We start from the raw sequence: 22,102 nt of genomic DNA, 5'->3' as shown, positions 1-22,102 counted from the left end.
GCATCCCAAGTTTGAGATGATTTTTTTGTTTTTTATTGTGCTACGTATATGGAGGTCAAGTTTACTGTCTGTTACCCCTAGAAATTTGGTATAAGGGCCTACTTCGATTTTTGTGTTGTTTAAAGAAAATATTAAGTTAATTGAACTTGCCCTACATGTAAAAAGGAGGAGTTTGATTTTGTTGAGGTTGAGTAGTAGTTGTGCATTACTGAGCCAAAATTCAATGGAAGAGAAGGCAGTTTGTTTTATTTGCCTGAGGTGATCTATGTTGTTGGAAGTGGAGATGAGAGCTGAGTCATCAGCATATTGGATTAGGGAACTTTGGCAGGAAGCAGTATGAGTATTATTTATGAAGGTGCTAAAGAGGAGAGGTCCAAGGATGGATCCTTGTGACTGTGAAACAACTCTTTTGCTGATTATATATTGAGAGAGACAGCCTTGCCATTTTATGCTTTGTTGTCTGTCAGCTAGATAGCTGGAAAACCACTGTAGAGAGAAAGTAGAAAGGTCAGGGGAAAAAAGCTGCTGTAAGAGTTTGAGGTGTGAAACAGTATCAAATGCCTTCAATAGCTCAAGAAATACCGCTGAGGTTAATTGGCCGGAGTCCCTTGCATTATTGTGTCCATAAAGGATATTATTGCAGATGTTGTGCTATAAGCAGGTCTAAAGCCGTGTTGGGTGGGTGTTAGGTCATTGTGGATTAGGTGGTTAAGGAGTTGCTTGTATACACATTTTCCAGGAGTTTGGAGAAAGGAGATAGAATTGTGATTGACTGGTAATTAGACAACTCAGTCAATTTACCACCTTTGTGCAATGGGATTGAAACTGATTTTTTTTTCCAATGGCAAGGGACACGGGATTCTGAGATGGATCTATTAATGAGAACGTTGACTTGGTATGCAATGGAAACAGCAGCAATTTTCAGGTATTCGGCTGGAAGATTATCAGCAGAAAGTGAGCAGGGTTTTATTTTATGCAATTGTTTACATATATAGCTAGTGGATACAGGATCTAGCGAGAGGATTGGAGGTTTAGAAGTTGTAGCAGAGATGTTTTCAGTAGAGGGGGAAGGGAGTGTGTTATGTTTGGATGTCATTTGAGAGAAAGGTGAATTGTTAATATTTATGGGGTTGGAAATATAGGGTTTACTAGGATCGTTAGCTAAGTTCGCTATGCTTTCAGTAAAGCGGATATTGAACAACTCTGCAATTTCAGGTGGAGATTTGTCTGTAAATGGGGAATGGTTTTGTTTGTGTCCAGGGTTGAGAAGTGATGAGAAAAGAGATCAAAACTTCTTGGGGTTGTTTTTGTGGTCTGTTATTGTTGAGAAACATATTGCTTTTGTATAATTGTTTCTGCTTGCTTGCATAAATATCTATAGTTTTGGAGATTATGATCACATCTATTTGTTTGCCCGTCCTTCCAGGCTTTACCTCTATTTAGTAGTATTTTTATGGACCTTGTTAGCCATGGGGCAAGACTGATTTTTTGTTCTTTTTATTCAGAGTGGTGCTAGGCTACTAAGGGTGTCTAGAAACAATTTGTTAAAGTAGTTAATTGTGCCATCCAGGGGTAGTATTTTCAGTATGGATCAGTTTAAGGATTTGAGTACATCAGTAAAACATTGCTGATTGAAGCTGGTTAGATTACAGGAGGTTTTATAATTATGACCTTTGGATAGATGGGTAGTTGTTCTATATGTGTTTGCAGGCAAGTGTTCACTTAATGCGTCTTGGACAGTATCGGAGTTGGAATATTTATTTGGGTCTGTGACTAGGATCCAGTCTAGAATTGATTCTTAGGAATTCTAGCTGAAGTTGTAATAAGTTGTGTGAAACCAAAAAGATTTATACTGTTCAAAAAAATATATATATGACAAATCCAGTCCAGAGTCCAATAAAGACAGCCAAAATATTTATTAGAATCTCTCTAGTGCCTTGGCAGTATTGTCTTCAATGGAGTATATCACGATAAAGATTTATACTACTGTCTGGAAAGTTAAGATTAAGTTTTGCCAGTCAACATTAACATCACCCATTACAATCATTTCACTGGATATATTTTGAGATAACCAGGACAGGATGTCCTCTAGTATGGGAGTGTTGTGACCTGGGGGGATGTGCAGAACTGTAAAACAAAGTTGTTTGGAAGGGTATGAGGAGTTCAGCATTACTAAATTTAGGGACTGGCTTGGAGTAGGGTACTATTGTATATGGGTTGGGGTACATTAAAGCTACCCCTCCTGATTTTTTATGAGTTCTATCAGATCTAATTATACTGAAGCCTGAAGGGAGTAGTACGGAGTCTTGTACATTTGGTTTTAGTCATGTTTCTGTGATTGCGAGTAGGTCAAGCGTATGTTGCAGTAGCCATACATGGAAGTCTGTTATTTTACTGCAAATGCTATATATGTTTAGGGTGACTAGAAATAAATTGTTAGAAGGGGTTCGAAAGGGAAGATGGAGTAGGTCCTGAGTGTAGGTAAATGTCCCCAAACTAGGGTAAATCTGAGTAATGATAGGAGTAATGGTTGGTGCCGACTGTTTTTTTTTTTTAGATTTTAGTTCTGAGAGGAGCACTAGTTTAGAATTTGAGTAGGGTTGCAAAATGTTATGTTTTATAAATAGAAGGGCATGTGATGCAAATAGGCTAGCTGACATATTGGAGTACCTTTTAGTTTGTATGTCAAGTCATATGTTGGATGTAATAGAAGTTTTGAGAACATTGATTTTGTGAGTTTTGAGTGTTGTACAATGTGTTAGGAGTGAAAAGGATAGTGTGAGGCAGAAGAGATTGGCTGTTGTGGAAAAGGGGTATGCCATGTTAGGACTAGCTAAGAGGAGTAAGAAGGAACACAGGAGGGGAATGTGGTAGGAGGGAAGATGTTACTGGGATTAATGTGGCAGGTGAGAGGGTTGTTTTAGTTTGCGTGATCAACGCTGAATGGTTGCCTGAGGGGGTGTAATACAAGGCTAAATGGAGATGTATGTGATTGGTGGAGAAGTTAATGGGGTGTGGTTAAGGACAGTTTAAATATAATGGAAGTGTGGGTGGGTGGTAATTTGGGTAGAGCAGGGGAGTGAAGTAACACCATTGCAGATTATGGGCTGACCCACAACAGTAGATATATAGGGGAAAAAAAACAAACAGAGTGGCGGCTTTCGGGTATGTATGTAATGCGACAGGAAGAAAAATACTGCCAACACTGTTTCTAATAAAAGTTTTGTACTTAGCTATACCTGGACCTGATTGTGTTATACAGGACCAATCTAACTGAAATTTTAAAACAATATCCGTCTTGGTTTAGGCTATAAAGAAGGGATATTTAAAATGACCAACAACTGAGCTACAAGGGGGGGGGGGGGAGCGAGTCCTCTAGCTGCATGTATTGACACACAGCAAGGTAATACTCTAACAGAAAATGAGTTAAAACTGTAACAAATGTACTGTGCTTTTTGAAAAGTTTGCCATAAATAACATTTAAAACATTTTAAACATTTAGTGTCCCTACTTTATAAAAGTGTAGTTTTACGGACAAAGCAGGGGGAGTCCATAGATTTTTACTGATGTAAAGCTCTGTTCCCTAAGTTGCTGAACTGACCATAGAGGATGATTTACAGCTATGCGCATAAAAGGTCTTGGGTAATTTTCATTATTTTTATTTAATATTTGTTAAACAGGTAAGTGGGCTGGTTCATAGAAACCTTTCAGCCAGAGCCATGGAATTCCCCCCCATCAGCATCTCATCATCAGCATGTCAGACAAACTAAAAAAGATACTGGATCAAAAGGGGCCATAGACCTGATTCACTTAGACCTCAGCAAAGCATTTCACATGGTACAACACAGCAAGCTAGTGAACAAGTTAGGAAGACTTAGGGGGAGCCAAGGGTAGTACCATGGATAAAATACTGTCTGGGTAGTATGGCAAAGATGACAACTGTGAGTGGACCATTCATGTGAAGACAAACAGGGTGCCACAGGAATCACCTGGCATACATTTCTGTGATTGGTTAACATAAGTGTACAAAGAATGAGAAGGGAACTTGACAAGACTGAATAGTCTAAAGCATGACAGCTTACATTTACTACAAAAAGAAAGAAAACAAGTAATGTATATGAGAAGCATAAAACCAGAGGTACACAACTAAAGAGAAAGAAGTAACAACAAAAACATATGAGGAAAGGCTGCTGGTAATAGCCATATCAGATGATCTAAAGGAAAGCAAGGTGATAAAAGCAGCAGGAAGATGATGAAATTAAGAGGTACACAGAAAGAAATGTTGCTATTGTAACAGGAGGAGGACCACAACATCCTATCCACAGCAAGTTGCTTGCAACCTCTTTTCTCCTGGATTTGAGTCCCTCATTCTCAACTTTTGTAGTTTGTGCCACTCAGTTTTAGCTAAGACTGAAACACAAAATGCTATTTGGTTACCTCTATAAAAGGCATTTGCAGTTTAATAAATGAACTGTTACAAAAATGATCATAATTCTTGCAGTTTATTGAGTCTACCTGATTAATAATTGAACACTTAACAACATTTTTATAATTCCATTTATTAACTTAGTCATACACTGTCACATCCATGTATTTGTATGAGCCCATACCCTAGTCTTTTACTGTTTCCCCCACCTTACTACATGCTCTTCATAATCACTACTACTGTATATGGCAGATGTTTGAGTTAGTCTCTGCAGTTCATTCACTTAAATGCAGAATGATATGGTATTCTTACAAACTGCTGTTTAAACCATTACATTTCTGTCCATTGCTAGCAGTTAGCATACAGGATGTCTGGCAGTTAGCATAGAGGAACTATGTCAGTTAGCACACAGGATTAAGGATATGAGCGGTCAACAAGCTGCTTTCTGTTGTCCAGGGTTTGATTTCCTCAGTCTCCACTTGCTTACCTTATGACTGAGCAAGTCACCTAACCAGACAGTGCTCTGGGACAGTCTCCTGAATGGTCTCTAGGACTGCATGTCTAGTAACCTAGCCACCTAAGAACATATATTCCACTGGACTGTTCTTGTGGTCATTTGCTATGTCGTCCTTTCACTTTTTCAAAATGAATCCTTTAAAATGGGCAAAACCTAGAAATAGTATAGCCTCAGATTAGTGTGATGTTCTACTTACTACGGTTTCCTGCAACTTACCATTGGATAAGACTACCAGACCTAGTTAGGTTAACATATACTCTTTTTTTTTCAGAGTACATTTCTTATCCTAACTGACACCAGGCATCCACACTGATCACTTTGCTTATGATATCTATAGGAGATAGACCAGTAAAATCTTACAACAACCTCCACTGCCTTTCTAAAAGAGTCATTTTGAGCACCTGTCAACCACAAAGTTGTAAATGACTTTTTTACCCAGATACTAAAACTCAACTAATCTATCTTTTCTGTCTAGACCCTTAGTTTTGACTATAATTAGCATGAATCACTAGTCATGAATGTAATTTATTTATACTTCAAAGGCATATTTAATTATTTATTTGCATTTGTTTACTCAGATAGTCCACTGGGCCAAAAAGCCCATTTTCAGTGCAGGCCCAGGGAGAAACGCTCCACAGGTAACAAGAAACAGAAAACATGCCAACAGATACAATAACAAGGGTATAACATAAAGCCAATACATTTGGCAAAAGTACATTACTGGAGAATATATAATAGTATGACATGAAGTAAATACATTTGAAGTTAAGGTTGTTACAGGGCTATGTATATGTATGTTATATGCTATGAATGTATCTTCAGTTTGCCCAACATGAAGACTGAGTTTCACGCAATGGCTCTAATCACTGCTTTCCTTTAATTGTCTCCATTCTAGGTCCCTTCAGAGACAAGGCATTATAACAACCACATCTCAGGCAGTAGAGTATATCACATGGCTTCCATTTGTCCTGGAAGCATAACTCTGAACTTCTAAGTGCAAGAAGTCTGGATAAAGCTAAAAATAATTGGGGGTACAAAGACCCAAACTTAGGAACAATTTTTACATATTCCTCTTATAAACTTAGAAAGTTGGCAAAATAACAACTTTTATCTTAGCATGCATTTTCCTTAAGGATATGAAGTGTAAACCTCAAATGTATGTCATTATATAGGAATTTCAATCCTCAATGATTTGGCAGAAAAGAAAAGAATGAACCAAAAATATGAGGTAAAAATCTGGACATTCTACAGAAATCTGGATATTTGAGAGGTATGCCTGAAAGAAGAGTGCATTACATGTAGGACAAATGAAGTTAAATGCAAGAATGAAAGTCAAAGTAAGAAGGTGGGAAATTATCCAAGGGGAACTCCAGTCTACCCCTTTATCTAGTTGTTTTGTTGGGCATACCATTGCATCAATACTCCCTTTGGTCTGTCCCATGCTATTTTAAGATATAATATAGATAGTTCTGCAACTGCCCACTCCACTCATCTGCCAACCTCCATATATCATAACACCTCCTAATTACTTACTGTCAAATCTGAAACATAGGTCTCCTTTACCCTTGAGTTATGCACACCTTCTACTTTAGTGAAACTCCCCATCTGATCCATTGTGCAATATTCAAACCTCCAATCACGACAGATGGGAGATTCTCTTATGTTATCGTTTTAGCCCTCTATTAAATTAAATTCACTCCAGCCTATTAACATCCTTTCTGAAATAAGACTTCCAGAAGTGGGCTTCATAATTCTTCTGTTCTAACTTCATGTCAATTCAAAGAAACTAGGCCCTCTTTTTTCCTGACAGTTCTATGTGTCCACACCCCTAACCACAGTGTATTCCATTATTTAAAGAACTGGTTTCCAGCAGTACTTTTTATTCACCTGACAAGTGGAGTGATGCAGTCACAAACATTACTCAGAATTTAATTCCTAAATTAATACTAACATAAAACAGAACATGCACACAGGATGATACAGTTGAAAGTACACTGTAAATGACCTACATACAAACAGGACAGTACAGCTGAAAGAACACAATAAATGACATACAAAGTTACAATAATAGAAGAATATGCATTACGCTGGTATGATGTTAGCAAAGATAAGATAGTATTTCTCTGTATTCAAGAAGTTGTGTCTGTCACAGATACAGATTCAAAGCACCATTGCTGTCAATGTGCTTAGCTGTTATTGGGTACTTCTCTGTCATATGATGTGCCTTTCTTCTCCTTCTCACTAAACCATAAATGTGGATACACGTTGGTTTTCTGTCTCTTTGTTGGGTCACTCCTAAAACCATCATGGTAATATACATGATTCTAAATGGTGTCAGAATCTTATTTATGTGACCCTTTACCCACCTGTTTCCACTTTAGTCTTTGCTTATTTTTCTCAAGATATTTCTTATTCCTCTGGACAAAGTAGCCTCTATTTCTTTTTTATACTGCTCATTTAACCCTCACCTACACAGTCTCACTTTTTCCCAACATAAATAACATTAAAATCGTCAGTAGCATGTAATTTTTAATGTGAAATGATTGTTGTTTCCTACCTTGTGACATCTTGTATCTTTTGGAAGAAATCATTACTCTATTCTGGCTCAGCCAGTCTGCACATTAACAACTGGCATCCCCATGCCTATATGATAATTTGTCTGAGAACTAGAAACTGTTTATTCAAAAAGTCTGACCTCTGTCTTGCTGTGAATAGAACTGCAGACAATTCAGAGAAATCCAGTGTGCAATGTTCCTATACACCGCAGTTGAAGAAACCGTAAAGGTATTTAACACTTTTAACTTTAGAGAGGAAGGAAGAGACAAGTTAGCAGTCACAAAAACTAATTCTCATTCATACTGGGAACTAAAGAAAGCTATTCCTTGCATCAGGCATTTGAACTGTCTTGTACTGAAAGATAAAAAGTCATTATCATAAGTCATATAAGACTAGACATGTTAAAGCATATTCACAAGTCAAATCTGACCATTATGAAGCACAAAGATGGAGAACAGGGCATTTTATTTTAGCCAAATATGCATGAGCAGAACAACATCTTTATCTGTGACTGTGATACTTATGCAACAATCACAAACCAGAACAGGAAAGAAGTGGTACATGATGAAATTCCAGGACTTCTGTGGAATAAACTTAATCAGGATTATACTGCATGTCCTGACTTCTTCTTCTTCTTTCGGCTTTTTCCCGGTTAGGGGTCGCCACAGCGGATCACCATGTCCGCACATTGATTGGCAGTGGAGTTTTACGGTGTCGAGTTGCCAGCCCGGCGCCCAACCTTCCACAGAAGGCACACTCACACACACACCTAGGGCCAATTTAGAGTGTCCAATCCACCTGCAGCATGTCTTTGGGATGTGGGAGGAAACCGGAGCACCCGGAGGAAACCCACGCGACCACAGGGAGGACATGCAGACTCCGCACAGAAAGCACCCCAGCCGAGAAATGAACCGGAGAACCTCTCGCTGTGAGGCGGCAATGCTAATCACTGCACCACCGTGGCCGCCCATACTGCATGTCCTGACTACTAATTCAAATTTCCAGAAGTGGTAGATCTAACAAATACATTCAGTTCCATTGTAATTCATGTGCTCAAAGGTTTTAAGAAGTGATTTCTAATTACGGTCCTAAGTTTACAAGCACTGAATTTCAAAACTTTTCTAAAATCTCAGAATTTAAGCATACCTTGTCAAGTCCTCCCTATCCAAAAGTAATGGTCAACAGAAAGAAAATTTTTCACAAAAGACAAGTCATCTTCAGTTGACCATTATCTATCATTACAAGAATTCTGAAACATGCTACAACATGTTTATCACTTCACAGATACTGAAGGATAGAACACTTAAACTGAAGCAATCAATTTGCACTTGTTTCTCCAGCCAAGCATTAATTAAGAAATTCTGCGAAGACTAAAGAAAAGACAGGCAACGAACACAGAGGCAAAAGAAATTTGTCTGTGACAAATAAAGAAGAAAGAGTAATGATAAAAATGTTGAATAACATGAAAACTTCAACAAAAGACCACATATAGTCTAATCACTACCCCTCTAGTCATTTTAGATGAGCCAAGGTCTTACAATTTTTTAAGGGAACGATTACAGACTATTGTAGAAAGAGAAAATACCCTTCAAACATTCTTACCACAGTTAAGATTTTTTAGCACTTTCTTAAAAAAAGAAGTTATGTACTCACCATAACGTTCTATGTTTGCTGTCCAGTATCTCGCCTTCAGTCTTGCTGTTTGGGTTCGGAGTCAAAACATCGGCTCCAACTCAGCCTATCCTAAAGCTTGAGAGCTTCTACTGGCTCAAGGCTGAGTCCTATCCCATGGTGCTTAGCGGCTATTCCCCAGATCTCACTTGAAGAAGGTTCCTATGATAAGTTCAATATCCAAAAGGATAATATCTGAAAACATATTGTCATAAAGATTAACAAGAAAAGGCAAGAAGGGAATCAGACCTTATCTGCCAATTTCTGAGAACAATTCTTCTAGATCCCAGATGGCTGGGAGGGATGCAAGACTGAAGGTGGGATACAAGACAACAAACATGGAATGTTATGGTGAGTACATAACTTCTTTATGTTATGTTGTCCCATCTCGCCTTCACTCTTGCTGTTTCGGACAGAGTCCCCAGCACCTTTTTCTTGGGTGGCTCAAGGGAATAAACTCCTCAGGACAGTGGAACCAAAGGATGCCCTGTTCCGGAAGGCCACATCTACTTTGTAATGAGTAATAAAGGTACGAGGGTTAACCCATGTAGCAGCAGCACAAATTTAATCCAGTTGAAGTCTGGCTTAAAAGGCAATGGAGGTAGATACCGCTCTAGTTGAATGCCCTTTGATTTTCCCTGGTGGTTCCTTATTGTGGGAATCATAGACATATGTGATGGTCTCAGTAAGCCATTTGGACAAAGTAACTTTTCAGATTGCCAAACCTTTCCTATTTTTTGAATAGGAGACAAACAATTGGTCTGACTTTCTAAATTCTTTGGTCCTATACAAATAAAAATGCAACTATCTATGCACATCCAGTTGGTGGAGATTATACTCTGTCTTGTTGCCATAGTTAGGAAAAAACACTGGCAATTCTATATTTTGGTTTAAATTGGCTTGAGAACAAACTTTCGGCAAGAAGGAAGGATTTGTTCTAAGGGAAACTCTATCTTTGTGGAAGATCAAATAAGGTGGATGGATAGACAAGACTTGCAACGCTGATAATCTCCTGGCTGAAGTAATTGCTGTCAGGAAGAGTGTTTTCCAAGATAAAACTTTTAATGAACAAGATGATGCTGGTTCGAAAGGGGGCAGGATCAAAGATGACAATACTAGATTGAGGTCCGAAGGAGGAGGAGATTCTCTGAAGGGAAGTCTTAACAGAAAGGTACCCTTGAGGAAGGCTTTGCATAGTCTATGAGACATTAGACTAGATCCAGATTCTCCCACATGATAATTAGAAATAGCAGCTAACTGTACTCGAATAGTGGCAGCTGCTGCCCCTTGATTAAAAGTTTCTGTTAGAAATTCCAGAATTGCAGGTATAGATGCTGTAAAAGGATCTACATGCCTTTTGTCAGCCCAACAAGAGAACCTCTTCCATTTGCTTGCGTAGAGATTCCTAGTTGTCTGCTTGTGCGAGGAGACTAGAATATGACGAACTGCAGGGAACAATTCCAGACGCCTGGCTATGAGCAGAAGTGAAGCAGCCAAGCTGTCAGCTTGAGGGTGTGGCTTGCAGGATGGAGCATTCCTGACTGATGCATCAGAAGAGCCGGCACAGGATCCAGGATCCATGGGTCCTCCTGAAGGTAGGGCCAAAGGAAGGGGAACCGAATCTGATGAGGCCAGTATGGCGCAATGAGAATTAACCTCCGACTCAACAACTTTGCTTTCTGTATAACCTTTGGAATCAAGGGAAAAGGGGGAAAGGCATAAAGAAGACCCAGGGGCCAATCTTGAATCAGAGCATCCCTCTGTGACTCTCCCAGAGGGGGGATTAGGGCAAAGTAGCTGCTGCATTTGGAATTGAAGGGAGTGGCAAAAAGGTTGCAGCAAAGCTGGCCCCATTTGCGAAAAATTTGATTCGCAACTTCCTAATTGAGGGACCACTCGTGAGGCATGAGCATCGCTCTGCTTAGCCTATCTGCTATAACGTTGGATTTCCCTGAGATATGCATTGCTGTCAGAAAGCGTTGAGAAGATATCACCCATTGCCATACTCTCTGGGCCTCTCGACATAGAGGGTAGAATCTGGTTCCCTCTGTTTGTTGATGTACCATACCACCAACATATTGTCTTTCTGAATTGCAATAGCCCCCGTGGGAAGAGAGTCCTGAAGTGCCTGTAACGCCAGAAGCACAGCCCTCATCTCTAGAACATTGATATGCAAATGGTACTCGTGATATTTCCAAACTCCTTGGACCGTCTGTCCCCCCTATCTGGGATGTGTCCATGGTTACCGTGGTGATAGGTTGGGGGAAGTACAAACAGTCTGCCCATTGTTACCTTAGTGGACTGAACCCACCAAAGTAGGTCCTTTTCGCAAGAGTGAGTTATGAAAATTTTGTGAGATATGGGTAACTCCTGCATGGACTACTGGACGAAGAGTAGCCACTGCAATATTCTCATGTGAAGTCATGCCATGGGAAGTAGTGTTATTGTCAATGCCATAGAGCCTAGGACTTTTAACACCAATCTTGCCTGTACTCTGTTCTTGTTGAGTAAAATAATCACTTGACTGCGTAATGTCTGTATCCTTTCTTAAGGTAGCCTTGCCAACATGTCATTTGTATTTAAATCTTCACCAATGAATGTAATATGCTGTGATGGCAACAAGGCAGATTTTTCTGTATTTATAGTAATGCCTAGTCTTGAGAAGAGATGGATGTTGTAAGTTTCTTGCTTTAATCAGTAGTTGCTTGGTGGTGGCTGTTAGGAGCCAGTCATCTAAGTATGGAAACACCTGACGTCTCAGATGAGCCATGACTACTGCCATGCATTTGGTAAACACCCTGGGAGCTGTGGTAAGTCCAAAGGGCACAGCTCTGAACTGGTAATGACTGGCTCCCAGTCAGAAGCATAGAAATCTTCTTGAGCACCTGTCCATCTTTATGTGGTAGTGCGCGTCCTGAAGATCTAACAAGCACATCCAATTGTCTTTTCCCAGAAACGGGAGTATAGACTGCAGTGTTACCATCCGAAACTTTGACTTTTTTACCGACTTGTTTAGTCTGCTGAGATCCAATATGGGTCTCCAGTCCCCTGTCTTTTTTGGAACTAAAAAGAACCTTGAGTAAATTCCGGATCCTAGTTGGTCTGCGGGGACTTCTTGGATGACTCTTTTTTTCTGGCAACTTTTTTATTTCTAGTGCTGCTTGATCCATTTGACTGGGTGGAATGTCTGGGATAGACTTTGGTGGTCGAGGTGTACATTGGAAGGGGATGTTGTATCCTCTGGATATAATGGACTGTACCCGCCTCCTTTCAGGAGTGCTGAAAGGGCCTACCAGAGAATGTATCTGTTGTGCGGACCCCCTCTGCCATGTGGACAGCGTCTTCTGTTGCTTCCCCCTCTGCCCCTGGGGGAAGGATCACCACGAGTGTCAGATAAGGCTCCTTTGGATTTATGGAACCACATTTTCCCCCCTTTTGACCTTTAGGATAATTTCTGGTAGGGGCAGAAAAATGGACTCAAACGGCAGACAGAATCTTACCATCCTGTAGGGCTCCTGGGGAAAGTTTCTTTCACTTTGGCCCGAACAATGACGAGCCATCAAAGGGAGTGTCAATAAAGGAAGAATGGAAGGGTTCGGCAAACTCACAAATGCGCATCCAGAAATGTCGACGAAGAGCTATTCATGTGCCTGCTGCCCTGCTCGCTCCATCGGCTGCATAAGATATGAGACGCATGTAGGAGTTAGATATGGAGGTTAAGTCTGCAAGCTGGGAGTTGATAAGTCATGGGCTGTAGCACCTTGAAGGCTATCTCCTAACTCTTTTAGGAGATCCCTCTGAAGTTGCGTGAAATGCGATAAATAATTCAGTAACTGTAAGGTAAAGGCCACGGAGGAGGACATACGTTTCCCGTATCTGTCCATCGTATGGGAATCCTTGTTTGGTGGATGAACAAATACAGAGGTTTCAGCTAACTCCTTTTTTGTGGCCACTGCCACCACCATTTCATCTACAGGAACCCCTTTAGTTTAATATTGCCTATCTTCTGGGGGCGTAATGAAGTTATTAGGTCTCCACGGAACAGGGTCCACTGAGTCCGGAGAGTCCCACACCTTTCGGCTCACCAAACCCAGGAGTGGGTCAAAAGGTGGAGACACCCAAGAGGTGCAGGGGCGAGAGCCAAAAGCCTCCAGGTATACTGACATCTTCAGAAGGGGAAAGGGACTTCCAGCCATCCCTCTGTTTAAGGATCTCCAGGATGTCTGAAAAGGAGACGTCCTCAGAGGGTGACCTTGGGGACCTTTCTGAATCCTCTAAGTTGGTATCAGAAGTGACAAACTCAGGGGAGTCTATGTGCTTCCTCTTGCACTGTCTCTTCTGAGAGACCTCCTCAGTGTGATGTTCTGGGGAGGTATCGGAAGAGGAGGATCCACCCACTCTGTGGGTGATGGAGTGGTAATGAAGAGGTGGACACTGGTCCTTTAGGAGGAAGAGAGACTGGAGCCGAAGGTGGAGCAGACTCAGTTGAGAGCACACTCTGCATCACTTCGAAGACACTACGGTCCTGGGCCTAAAAAGACTCAGGCCCCGAGAGGCATGGAGATCTCCTCTGCACCGAGGAGGGTGGCTCCGAGGCAGATGTGGGAGCCGAACTCACCTGAGCCGAAGCGCCGAGTGGGAGAGCTGGCTCCGACAAGGGTGCAACTCGACCTCCCCCCCCAGAGCCGACCAGGGAGTGTCAGTCCCCAGGTCCCTCAAGGGACAAAGGTACCGTTGTCAGCTCCAAGATTCGATGGGCTGGGCTCAACAGAATTTCAGCTAGGGCCTGGGTCCAAAGCAACCGCTTCACCACCCACTCCACGTCATCATCTGATAGCCTGGAGGATCTATAGGAATGACCGGAAGACTTGTGGCTACCTGCCACCGACTGTAGTAAAGGAGATACCGGCACCGAGCGAACAGGCTCCAAGGACGGTGACCGGCTCCTTTTTCGGCTCTGCAATGGTTCTGATGAGACAGATGGAACCGAGTGAGAACCATGTTTCTCAGGCCTGACAACTTTTGGAGCCAAAGCAGTATCAAGTTTGGTGCTGATTGTCAGCTCAGACACCGGAGTCGATGAAGCAGACTTTTCAGTCTTGTCAAATTTTTTGGTCTGATTTCCTTTGTCCACTTTTAATATGCCCCTCAATATAAGCTTATTCCTCCTCTACTGCAAGACCCTGGCACTAAAACTGTGACAAACGGAGCAGGAATCTTGAAGATGGAGGGGACACAGACAGTACACACAACTAGTGTGTCTGTCAGTAAAAGACATCTTTTGAATGCAGGAATCACACTTCTTGAATCCTGACTTGCATTCCTTAGCTGCTTCCTGAGACATGCTAGCTATAAGGAAAAAAATTCTCAATAAAGTTAAAAAAAACTATAACTTCTATAGAAAGAGAAAGATAGCAAAAACAGGTATCTAAAATAATTTTATATATATATATATATATATATATTTATATATATAAAGAGAAGGAAAGGGAGGAGGAGAAGTCTCTAAGTTAAATGACTATCTCCTCCACTGGAGGAGATGTCTCTAACTTAAATGGTGTACTCCTAAAAGGGAAAGAAGGAAGAAAAGGGTGCAAGAATCCTCTAATTTAAATGGATTCTTGAGGAGACAACAAAGCCCAAAGAAAAAGATAGCCGCAAAGGTAAAAATGCAACGTTTAGAGAGCCTAAAACAGCACAAGGTTTTATGATAGAACTAGTAAGTAAAACAGATAATAATTAGAAAGTAACTATTATAAAATATTAAATTTTTCAAATCTGAGCCAGTGAAGTAAATCCCGAAGCATCAAGCAGCAAACGAGATCTGGGGAATAGCCGCTAAGCATCATGGGATAAGACTCAGCCTTGAGCCAGTAGAAGCTCTCGGGCTTTAGTATAGGCTGAGTTGGAGCCGAGGTTTCGGCTCCAAACCCAAACAGCAAGAGTGAAGACAAGATGGGACAACATAACATTGTTATGCATCAAAAGGGTGACATCCTGAAACCAATCATGAAGACAGTGACAGAACAGCGTTCTACAAAATAAATATACAGACTCTAAGAAGAGATTTGTGAAATATTGCCTAGTTTAGAAGTTAATGAATCCATTCAAATGTCTGAAAAGAACAACTTACCAAATGTTTATCTAAGTCAACCTATGCAACAAAACATGGATAACTTGTTAGAAAGCCATTTAAATATACTATTGTAATTTCTATGTAGTATACTCAAACTAACTCTAAAGATTAAAGTAATGAGTACTGAAGAATACTGTTTTCTTTTATATATATATATATATATATATATATATATATATATATATATATATATATATATATACATACATACATACACGCACACACACACACACACACACACACACACACACACACACACACACACACAAATGTTTACAAGATGCACAAGTTTTATATGTAGTAGTATTCTTGTTTTGCCTGTGTAAATAATTTATTAGATAATTTATATTTTATAAATTAGGGAAATGTTATAGATTATATACTACCATCACTTTAATAATGGGTTTAACTTCAGTTGGGTATATATTTATCATGGAATACTCTTCCCTTCAGTTAGTTGCTTCAAATAAACTTTGAGTCCCATTGTACAGATTGGTGCCATGCCTTTTAATCAGGCATGTCCTAACACATCTTCCAGTTAATACGCAAAATATTACAATGTCTAGATACAAAAACAAAAAAGAAAAACATGGCAAGTTAAAACATACATAAAAATAAGAACATATTACACAGTCTACATAATAAATGGAAATAATGACAACTGTGAATATAAACCATGTAAAAATATACACAAGCAAATGTACAGTCTATTAACCCATATTCAGGTACATTGTAGTTGCATGACCATTAGGTGATAAGACAATTATATATATATATATATAAACATTCAAAGAAATCTGACTGAGGATAGGTGTATTCCATAATTTATCAATACATACATGGTAGCCGGCCATTTTCAAAGTGACTAGTGGACTTAAGCACAAGATACAAGTTCTTGAAGGTTATGATAAATCTTCCAATGTATGGCATTTACAGACTGAAAAAAATATGGGCAAACATCTGATTACTATGAGAAATGCTGGTTGAATGCCTGCCATTGTACATAATCAAAGGAGGTGTAGTGGTAAGTTCTGAAATAATAACCACCAGAAAACCTAGTAAACCAACTGCAACCTTGCTTTGACAACTGAAAACGAGTTATGAAAGATGTGTAAACACATGGGCAGAGTACAGCAGACTGCAGAGAAGGAATTATATGCACAGTGGAAATGAACTGATATGCACTTCATCTGAATGTGCATTCAATTCAAGCGTTTGTATTTGTTAACCGACACAGAGTACGGAGCTCCTTTTTCCGAGTCAGTCAGCCCAGTGACCAGTCTACGTAAGTGATTTGCTGACAGTCACACAGGCAAATGGAAGACGAGAGAATCAAGCTCTGCACCTCACAGGAAGCAGCCTGGTGATAAAAAAATGTCTGTATTCACAAAAACTAAGATATGGAAATGAGTTCGGTCGACTTTCTTTATTTCCAAAGAAAAGTTAAATTTTAATTCTGATATCAAACATGGAAATAATGTGATTTTTTTAGTAGAAATTAACAGATTACACATTCCTTGGTACCTTTAAGGATATTCTGCACAAAACTATTGCAGTGTTTTGGTCCCATCACTCACCTAGGATTTTCAGATGTGCCTTAGATTTTGCCTCAGAATTATGCTACGTTCCTTTTAAAATGTGCGATTCTGTAATAGAATGGCCGCTGTCAATAAATATTAGAACTGTCGATTTCTTCAGAAAAATATCTGAAAATGATTGAACGTGTTTACCACTCAGCACAGCTGTCCCCAATTGAGAGCTACGGCCACGTACGTTACAACAGCAACTGATGTAATCTGAACTAGAAACATGCACACATAAATGCCCTAATCGGTATACAAAATAAACCAGATAACATGAATGTGTTAGGATGACTGACCATCACTCAAATACCACCTTCTTTTAACATGCAAAATATGCATTTCACTTACAGAAAAAAATGTTGTTAGCAATAAACGTCATACATTACCCCGACGTCATTGAATTAGTATGAAATACAGATTCCTGATAATCAAAATGGGTTAAGAGACAATCAGTGGATTTTTTAGCATCTCATTAACTGTTTACCCCCAAAACATCCTAGCAATCAAACCAACATTAAAATGCGGTAAATGGATTATCCTGCTATCTAGTGAACTGCACTCATCCTGCCTGGGGACACTGGCTGTATATGCTATGTTCATACAAACATTAAAATGACATTTTTATTATTGTGACCACACATTCACCAGCCCGGCTCCCCCAGGCGACCTTTACTTTGCGAATGGGTGGCACTGGCTGCAAAAACTGGATAATGCTACAAGCTCCGTTATTTACTTGTCATTGATGATTAGACACACGTATGCACTGCAGAATATTAGTTAATCTGATTTACCTGTAATGGAAACGTAGCTGCCTTGTTCCCAACGTAGCCCCTAACAACGTGACTCTGGATGGACAGCACCTTGCAATCCATGCTTGCTTAGACTGACTGATAAATGTAGCAAGAGACCCAAGTATAAAAGATGTTGAATGGACAGTTGGCAGTTCGGGTGCTGTGCCACAACGTCGTTGGCACTTGTTTACTGCTCAGGATAAAATCTGCCACACAAAAAGCCGGTGTAGAATTTAGCCTCGAGAACAGCTGAGAAGAGGAACACAGATGAACAAGCCGTATACAGGCACTGGAAGAACCAAGTATTCAATGACAAAACTTTCAGGCAAACACTCAAGACAACCAAGCACTTACATCACTACAAGTGGGCTCAGTACTAGTTTGCTTTAGAATACATACTGCCCACAGGCGGGATTTAGCAATACTGTGATTTTTCTGTACTGTAGTAAATTGGTGTTTGATTTCCAGGCCACTTGGAAAATAATTTCGTTTTCTGGTACGCCTATTATGATATGTTATATGATGAGTGAATTTCAAATAAATTGCAGCTTTGTGCGCAGTGTTTATTAACATTTTGTGCAATAACTAAGCCAAGAGCCACACGTCATTTGTAAAACTAACTTCACATGTTATACTCGTAATTTCAAAATGCGACTGCTACTCCATTATTGTGAGTTTATAAAGTATTTGAGCTTAGTAAACGTTTCTTTCGTATTGTATACTGTAAGTTGAATATTATACCGGTAATAATACCTCTCAAGTGTACCTCATTTGGGGTCGTAAAAAGTTCATGTTCCTCGAAGTTTCACATTGAAAGGGTCTGCCATATATTTAGTGTTAGGTTTTTTTTAACTGATGTCCATGGTAAATAGAAATGAATCATATTAATTCATTAAATATCTTTTTTTATAAGTAAAACCAACATGTTTCAACCATCCTATGACCTTCCCAGATGAAGTTGTTAGTGAGATATTATTATGTGTTCCACATTTTACCAATTTGTTCCACCTTACGAGGGCTAGTGTTCCTCATTTTGGAGATGGAAGGTTGAGAGCTATGCCGGCATTGGTCAGCTTTGATTGGTTTCTTAAAAGCATGTTAGCTATTTTGTTGTATGCTTTACTATGGTTACGGCACTAGACTTGTAAGGAGCAATATCTGCAGGTTTTAGAAGTAGTATTAGTTTATATTAACTTTAGAGACTTGAAAAAACTGTGTAATTCGCTGCACGTGGTTACATTGACAGCTGTTAGGCCGGGACCTTAAGTATTAATGTCGCATCTTGAAATCCCTGTATTCCGACTTATTTGTCTTCAGAGGGTCAGAAGCATTGTAAGGGAATAGGGGGCTTTCATGTTTATCAAAGTACATCTAAGCCCCGCCTCTTGAACGTCAGCCTGTGGACGCAGAATGTTTGGGTCATGTCTTGTGCTAACTTGCTGAGGTTAACGCAATAAGTCTTGCAGAGTGTAGAATTTAGTTTTCCTTACTAAAATGTGATTTTTTTAAACGAAACGGCAGCGATAAGTTACTTAACAACAATGGTAATTATAGTTAGAATTGTTCACTGTTCGTGTAAATCGTTTCACACTTCCTGTTTTGTAAGCAATACTGATAAGTATGCCCTTGATTTGGGTGTTTTAATTCTTTGTAGTGGCCTGTGACGTGTAAATGTTTGTGAATGTGCTTGTGCCCCCAAAATACCCGTCTGCAGACATATAGGGCTAGGACTAAACTCGAGAGCAAGTATAAATATTTCATAAAGCATTTTTATTTAAATTCCGGTATATGCGATGATGCACTTGACGGCCTCACCTTGTATTTGGCGCAGAAGTGGGCGTGTCGCGAATGATTGATGACCAAGTCTGCATATGTAATGAGCCATGATTGACATGACATTCTAATCAGCTTATGGGAGGTGCAAAAAGAAGCACAGTAGTAAACCTGTCCTTGCAGTAGAGCTGAAGTGTTGTCCTTTAGAGAAATATCAAGTTCATAACTTTACCATTTGGAGTTTTTACAAGTTTTTTTCTAACCATTTGTATGCAGAGAACAAAGAGTTCTTTTTCCAAGTGGCTGGCAGTGCTTTGGCATGTAAGTCACCACAGTAGGACACTTAATTTTCCAGACCAAATTCAGTCAGTCATATTTGCCAAGCTGAAAGCCATATTTTTCATATGTAGCAGTATGCAAGATGTTCTAGTGTTATTTATTTATTTATTTAAATTTGTTGACTGGGAGTGTCCGACTGGACGTAGGTCCATTTTCAGCGGAGGCCCGGGGAGAAAAGCTCCACAGTTAAAATAAACAGACCGTAGTTACATTGGATTACATAGCGATTAACAATTTAACATAGCAATTACTTACAACATATTTACAGATGTTTCTTGGGGAAAGTTTCTTTAGTTTTCTTTGTCACAAAAATAGTATAGTGTAACTGCTACCGGAATGTAAATCGTTCCAGTTGCGTGTGTATTACAACTTTTGCATTTGCTGTGGTAGAAAAATGTTTTATTGCAGTGTTTTTTTAATGACTAACTAGGTTTTGTAATTTAATTACATTTTGTGACAAAGTATTAGGTTGGCTTTTACCATACACACACACATTGAACTGTAACACAGTTCATATTAGGTTGGCTTTTACCATACACACACACATTGAACTGTAACACAGTTCATAGGTTCATACTAGGCTATCTGCCCTGAGGCAATTATAAGCCTAGCCTGATTCTGTATGGCTTACGCCACCCCTTGATTTGAGTATACTGTGCCGTTTTTAAGGTTTAGTTTACTGTGCCTCTGTCTAATAGTGACACGGGAGTAATCCCTGGGACAAACCTACGATCCCCCATCCACCTATCGAGATTCTTCTTGAAGAGATTCAGTGAGGTGCTCTGCCTCACATGAACTGGAATTCTATTCCAGAGCGAAGGGAGCCTCTGGGTTATGAACCTGTCCCTCCAGCAAGTTCTATTTATTTCTGTGCTGAGGTTCAAGTCCCTCGAGCGCATGGCTCTAAGGGATTTAGATTTACTGAGGTGGAGCATGTCCATTAATTCTGGATTTGACATAGCTTTGTATGTCAGGCATAGATCGCCTCGAAGTAGGTGGTATGCAACTGAGTAGAGCTGGAGTTTTTAACCGAGCAGCATATGGCATCTGTTTGAGACCCTTGATCCTCTTGGTGAGATACTTTTGGGGTCTTTCTAATTGCTGCAGGTGTCGGGTAAGGTACATCCCAAAAGGGGCATTGTATTCTATGATGGGCCTGATGAGGGATGAATAAAGGCACGATTACCTCTCTTGATCTAGATGTGAAACCCTTCGTGATGAGGTGGGCTATGTAGAAGGTCTTTCTAACCACTTTGGCAATGCGGTTTTCAAAGGAGAGATTGCTATCAACTTGGGTCCCCAGGTCCCTAATAACTTTCTCTGTACTTGATGGGTTTCCGCCTATGTGGTAATTTGTGGGCACATTGTTTTGCCAAAGGGTATGACTATACATTTTTGGCATTTAGCTTTAAACCATGGCGCTGGCACCAGTTATCTGTCTCTGAGACCTTTTTGAAGGATGTTTGTGTCAGCTGGAGAGTTGATTATGGCCAGTTTGCAGTCGTCTGCGAACTTGGTGAGCCATAGTCCTCCCACGTTGCCTGTACCTCGGAAAAGTATATACCGAACAAGAGTGGTCCCAGGACAGAACCCTGTGGGACGCCACTTGTGACTGGTTTCGAGTCTGACATGGCTCCAGCAACTCTCACTCTGTGGGTTCTGTCTTTGAGCCAGTTTGCGACCCATCTTGTGACATAGGGGTTTTTATTTAAGCTGGATAGCTTATCTATGATGTCCGAGTGGGGTATTGTGTCAAATGCCTTTGCAAGGTCCAGATAGGCTGTGTGGACTACCTTCCCTTCATTTATGGCTTTGGTGACTGTTTCGAAGAAGTCAACCCGGTTCAAAAGGCAGGATCTGCCCTTGACAAAGCCGAACTGGGTAGGATCTAGTGTCTGTAGGTTCCCAATGTCTTTGTTTATGAGCTCCATGATGATCCTCTCCATAGCCTTGCAGACTAAGCTAGTTAGGCTTATGGGGCGATAGTTTCCAGGGTCCATAGAGGCTCCACCTTTGTGGAGTGGGACCACTGTTGCTGTACGCCATTCTGTGGGCACATATCCTGTAGTGAGGCTGAGATTGTATAGCTGTTTTATTTGAGGGATTAGATCTTCTTGGAGTTCATGTAGGACGCAACCTGGGACGCCATCTGGTCCCATGGAAGCAGTGTTTTTTGCTTTGGACAGGGCATCCTTCACCTGAGTATCAGAGATGTTTGGGAGGCAGCCCTCTGCTGGGATAGATACTTGCTCTTTTGGGGGGGAGGAGAAGTTTGCACTGAACCTGTCTGCCAGGATATTGGCGATGTCT

General features: G+C 40.3%; 1 protein-coding gene across 1 annotated transcript in view; it reads right to left on the bottom strand.

Moving 5' to 3' along the window:
• Nucleotides 1-18,029, bottom strand: part of PDXK (pyridoxal kinase) — a 933,402-nt gene extending 915,373 nt beyond the window's left edge. The window contains exon 1 of the mRNA XM_044072247.1: nucleotides 17,681-18,029. Coding sequence (XP_043928182.1) covers nucleotides 17,681-17,761 — 81 coding nt within the window. The 5' untranslated portion in view covers nucleotides 17,762-18,029. The remainder of the gene's footprint in view (nucleotides 1-17,680) is intronic.
• Between the last annotated feature and the right edge of the window lie 4,073 nt (nucleotides 18,030-22,102).

The sequence above is a fragment of the Protopterus annectens genome, chromosome 5.part0 (assembly GCF_019279795.1).
Source record: "Protopterus annectens isolate FY-2018-M chromosome 5.part0, PAN1.0, whole genome shotgun sequence".
NCBI lineage: Eukaryota > Metazoa > Chordata > Ceratodontiformes > Protopteridae > Protopterus > Protopterus annectens.
The sequence above is the reverse complement of the archived record's forward strand: the minus strand, read 5'-3'. Positions and strand labels throughout refer to the sequence as shown.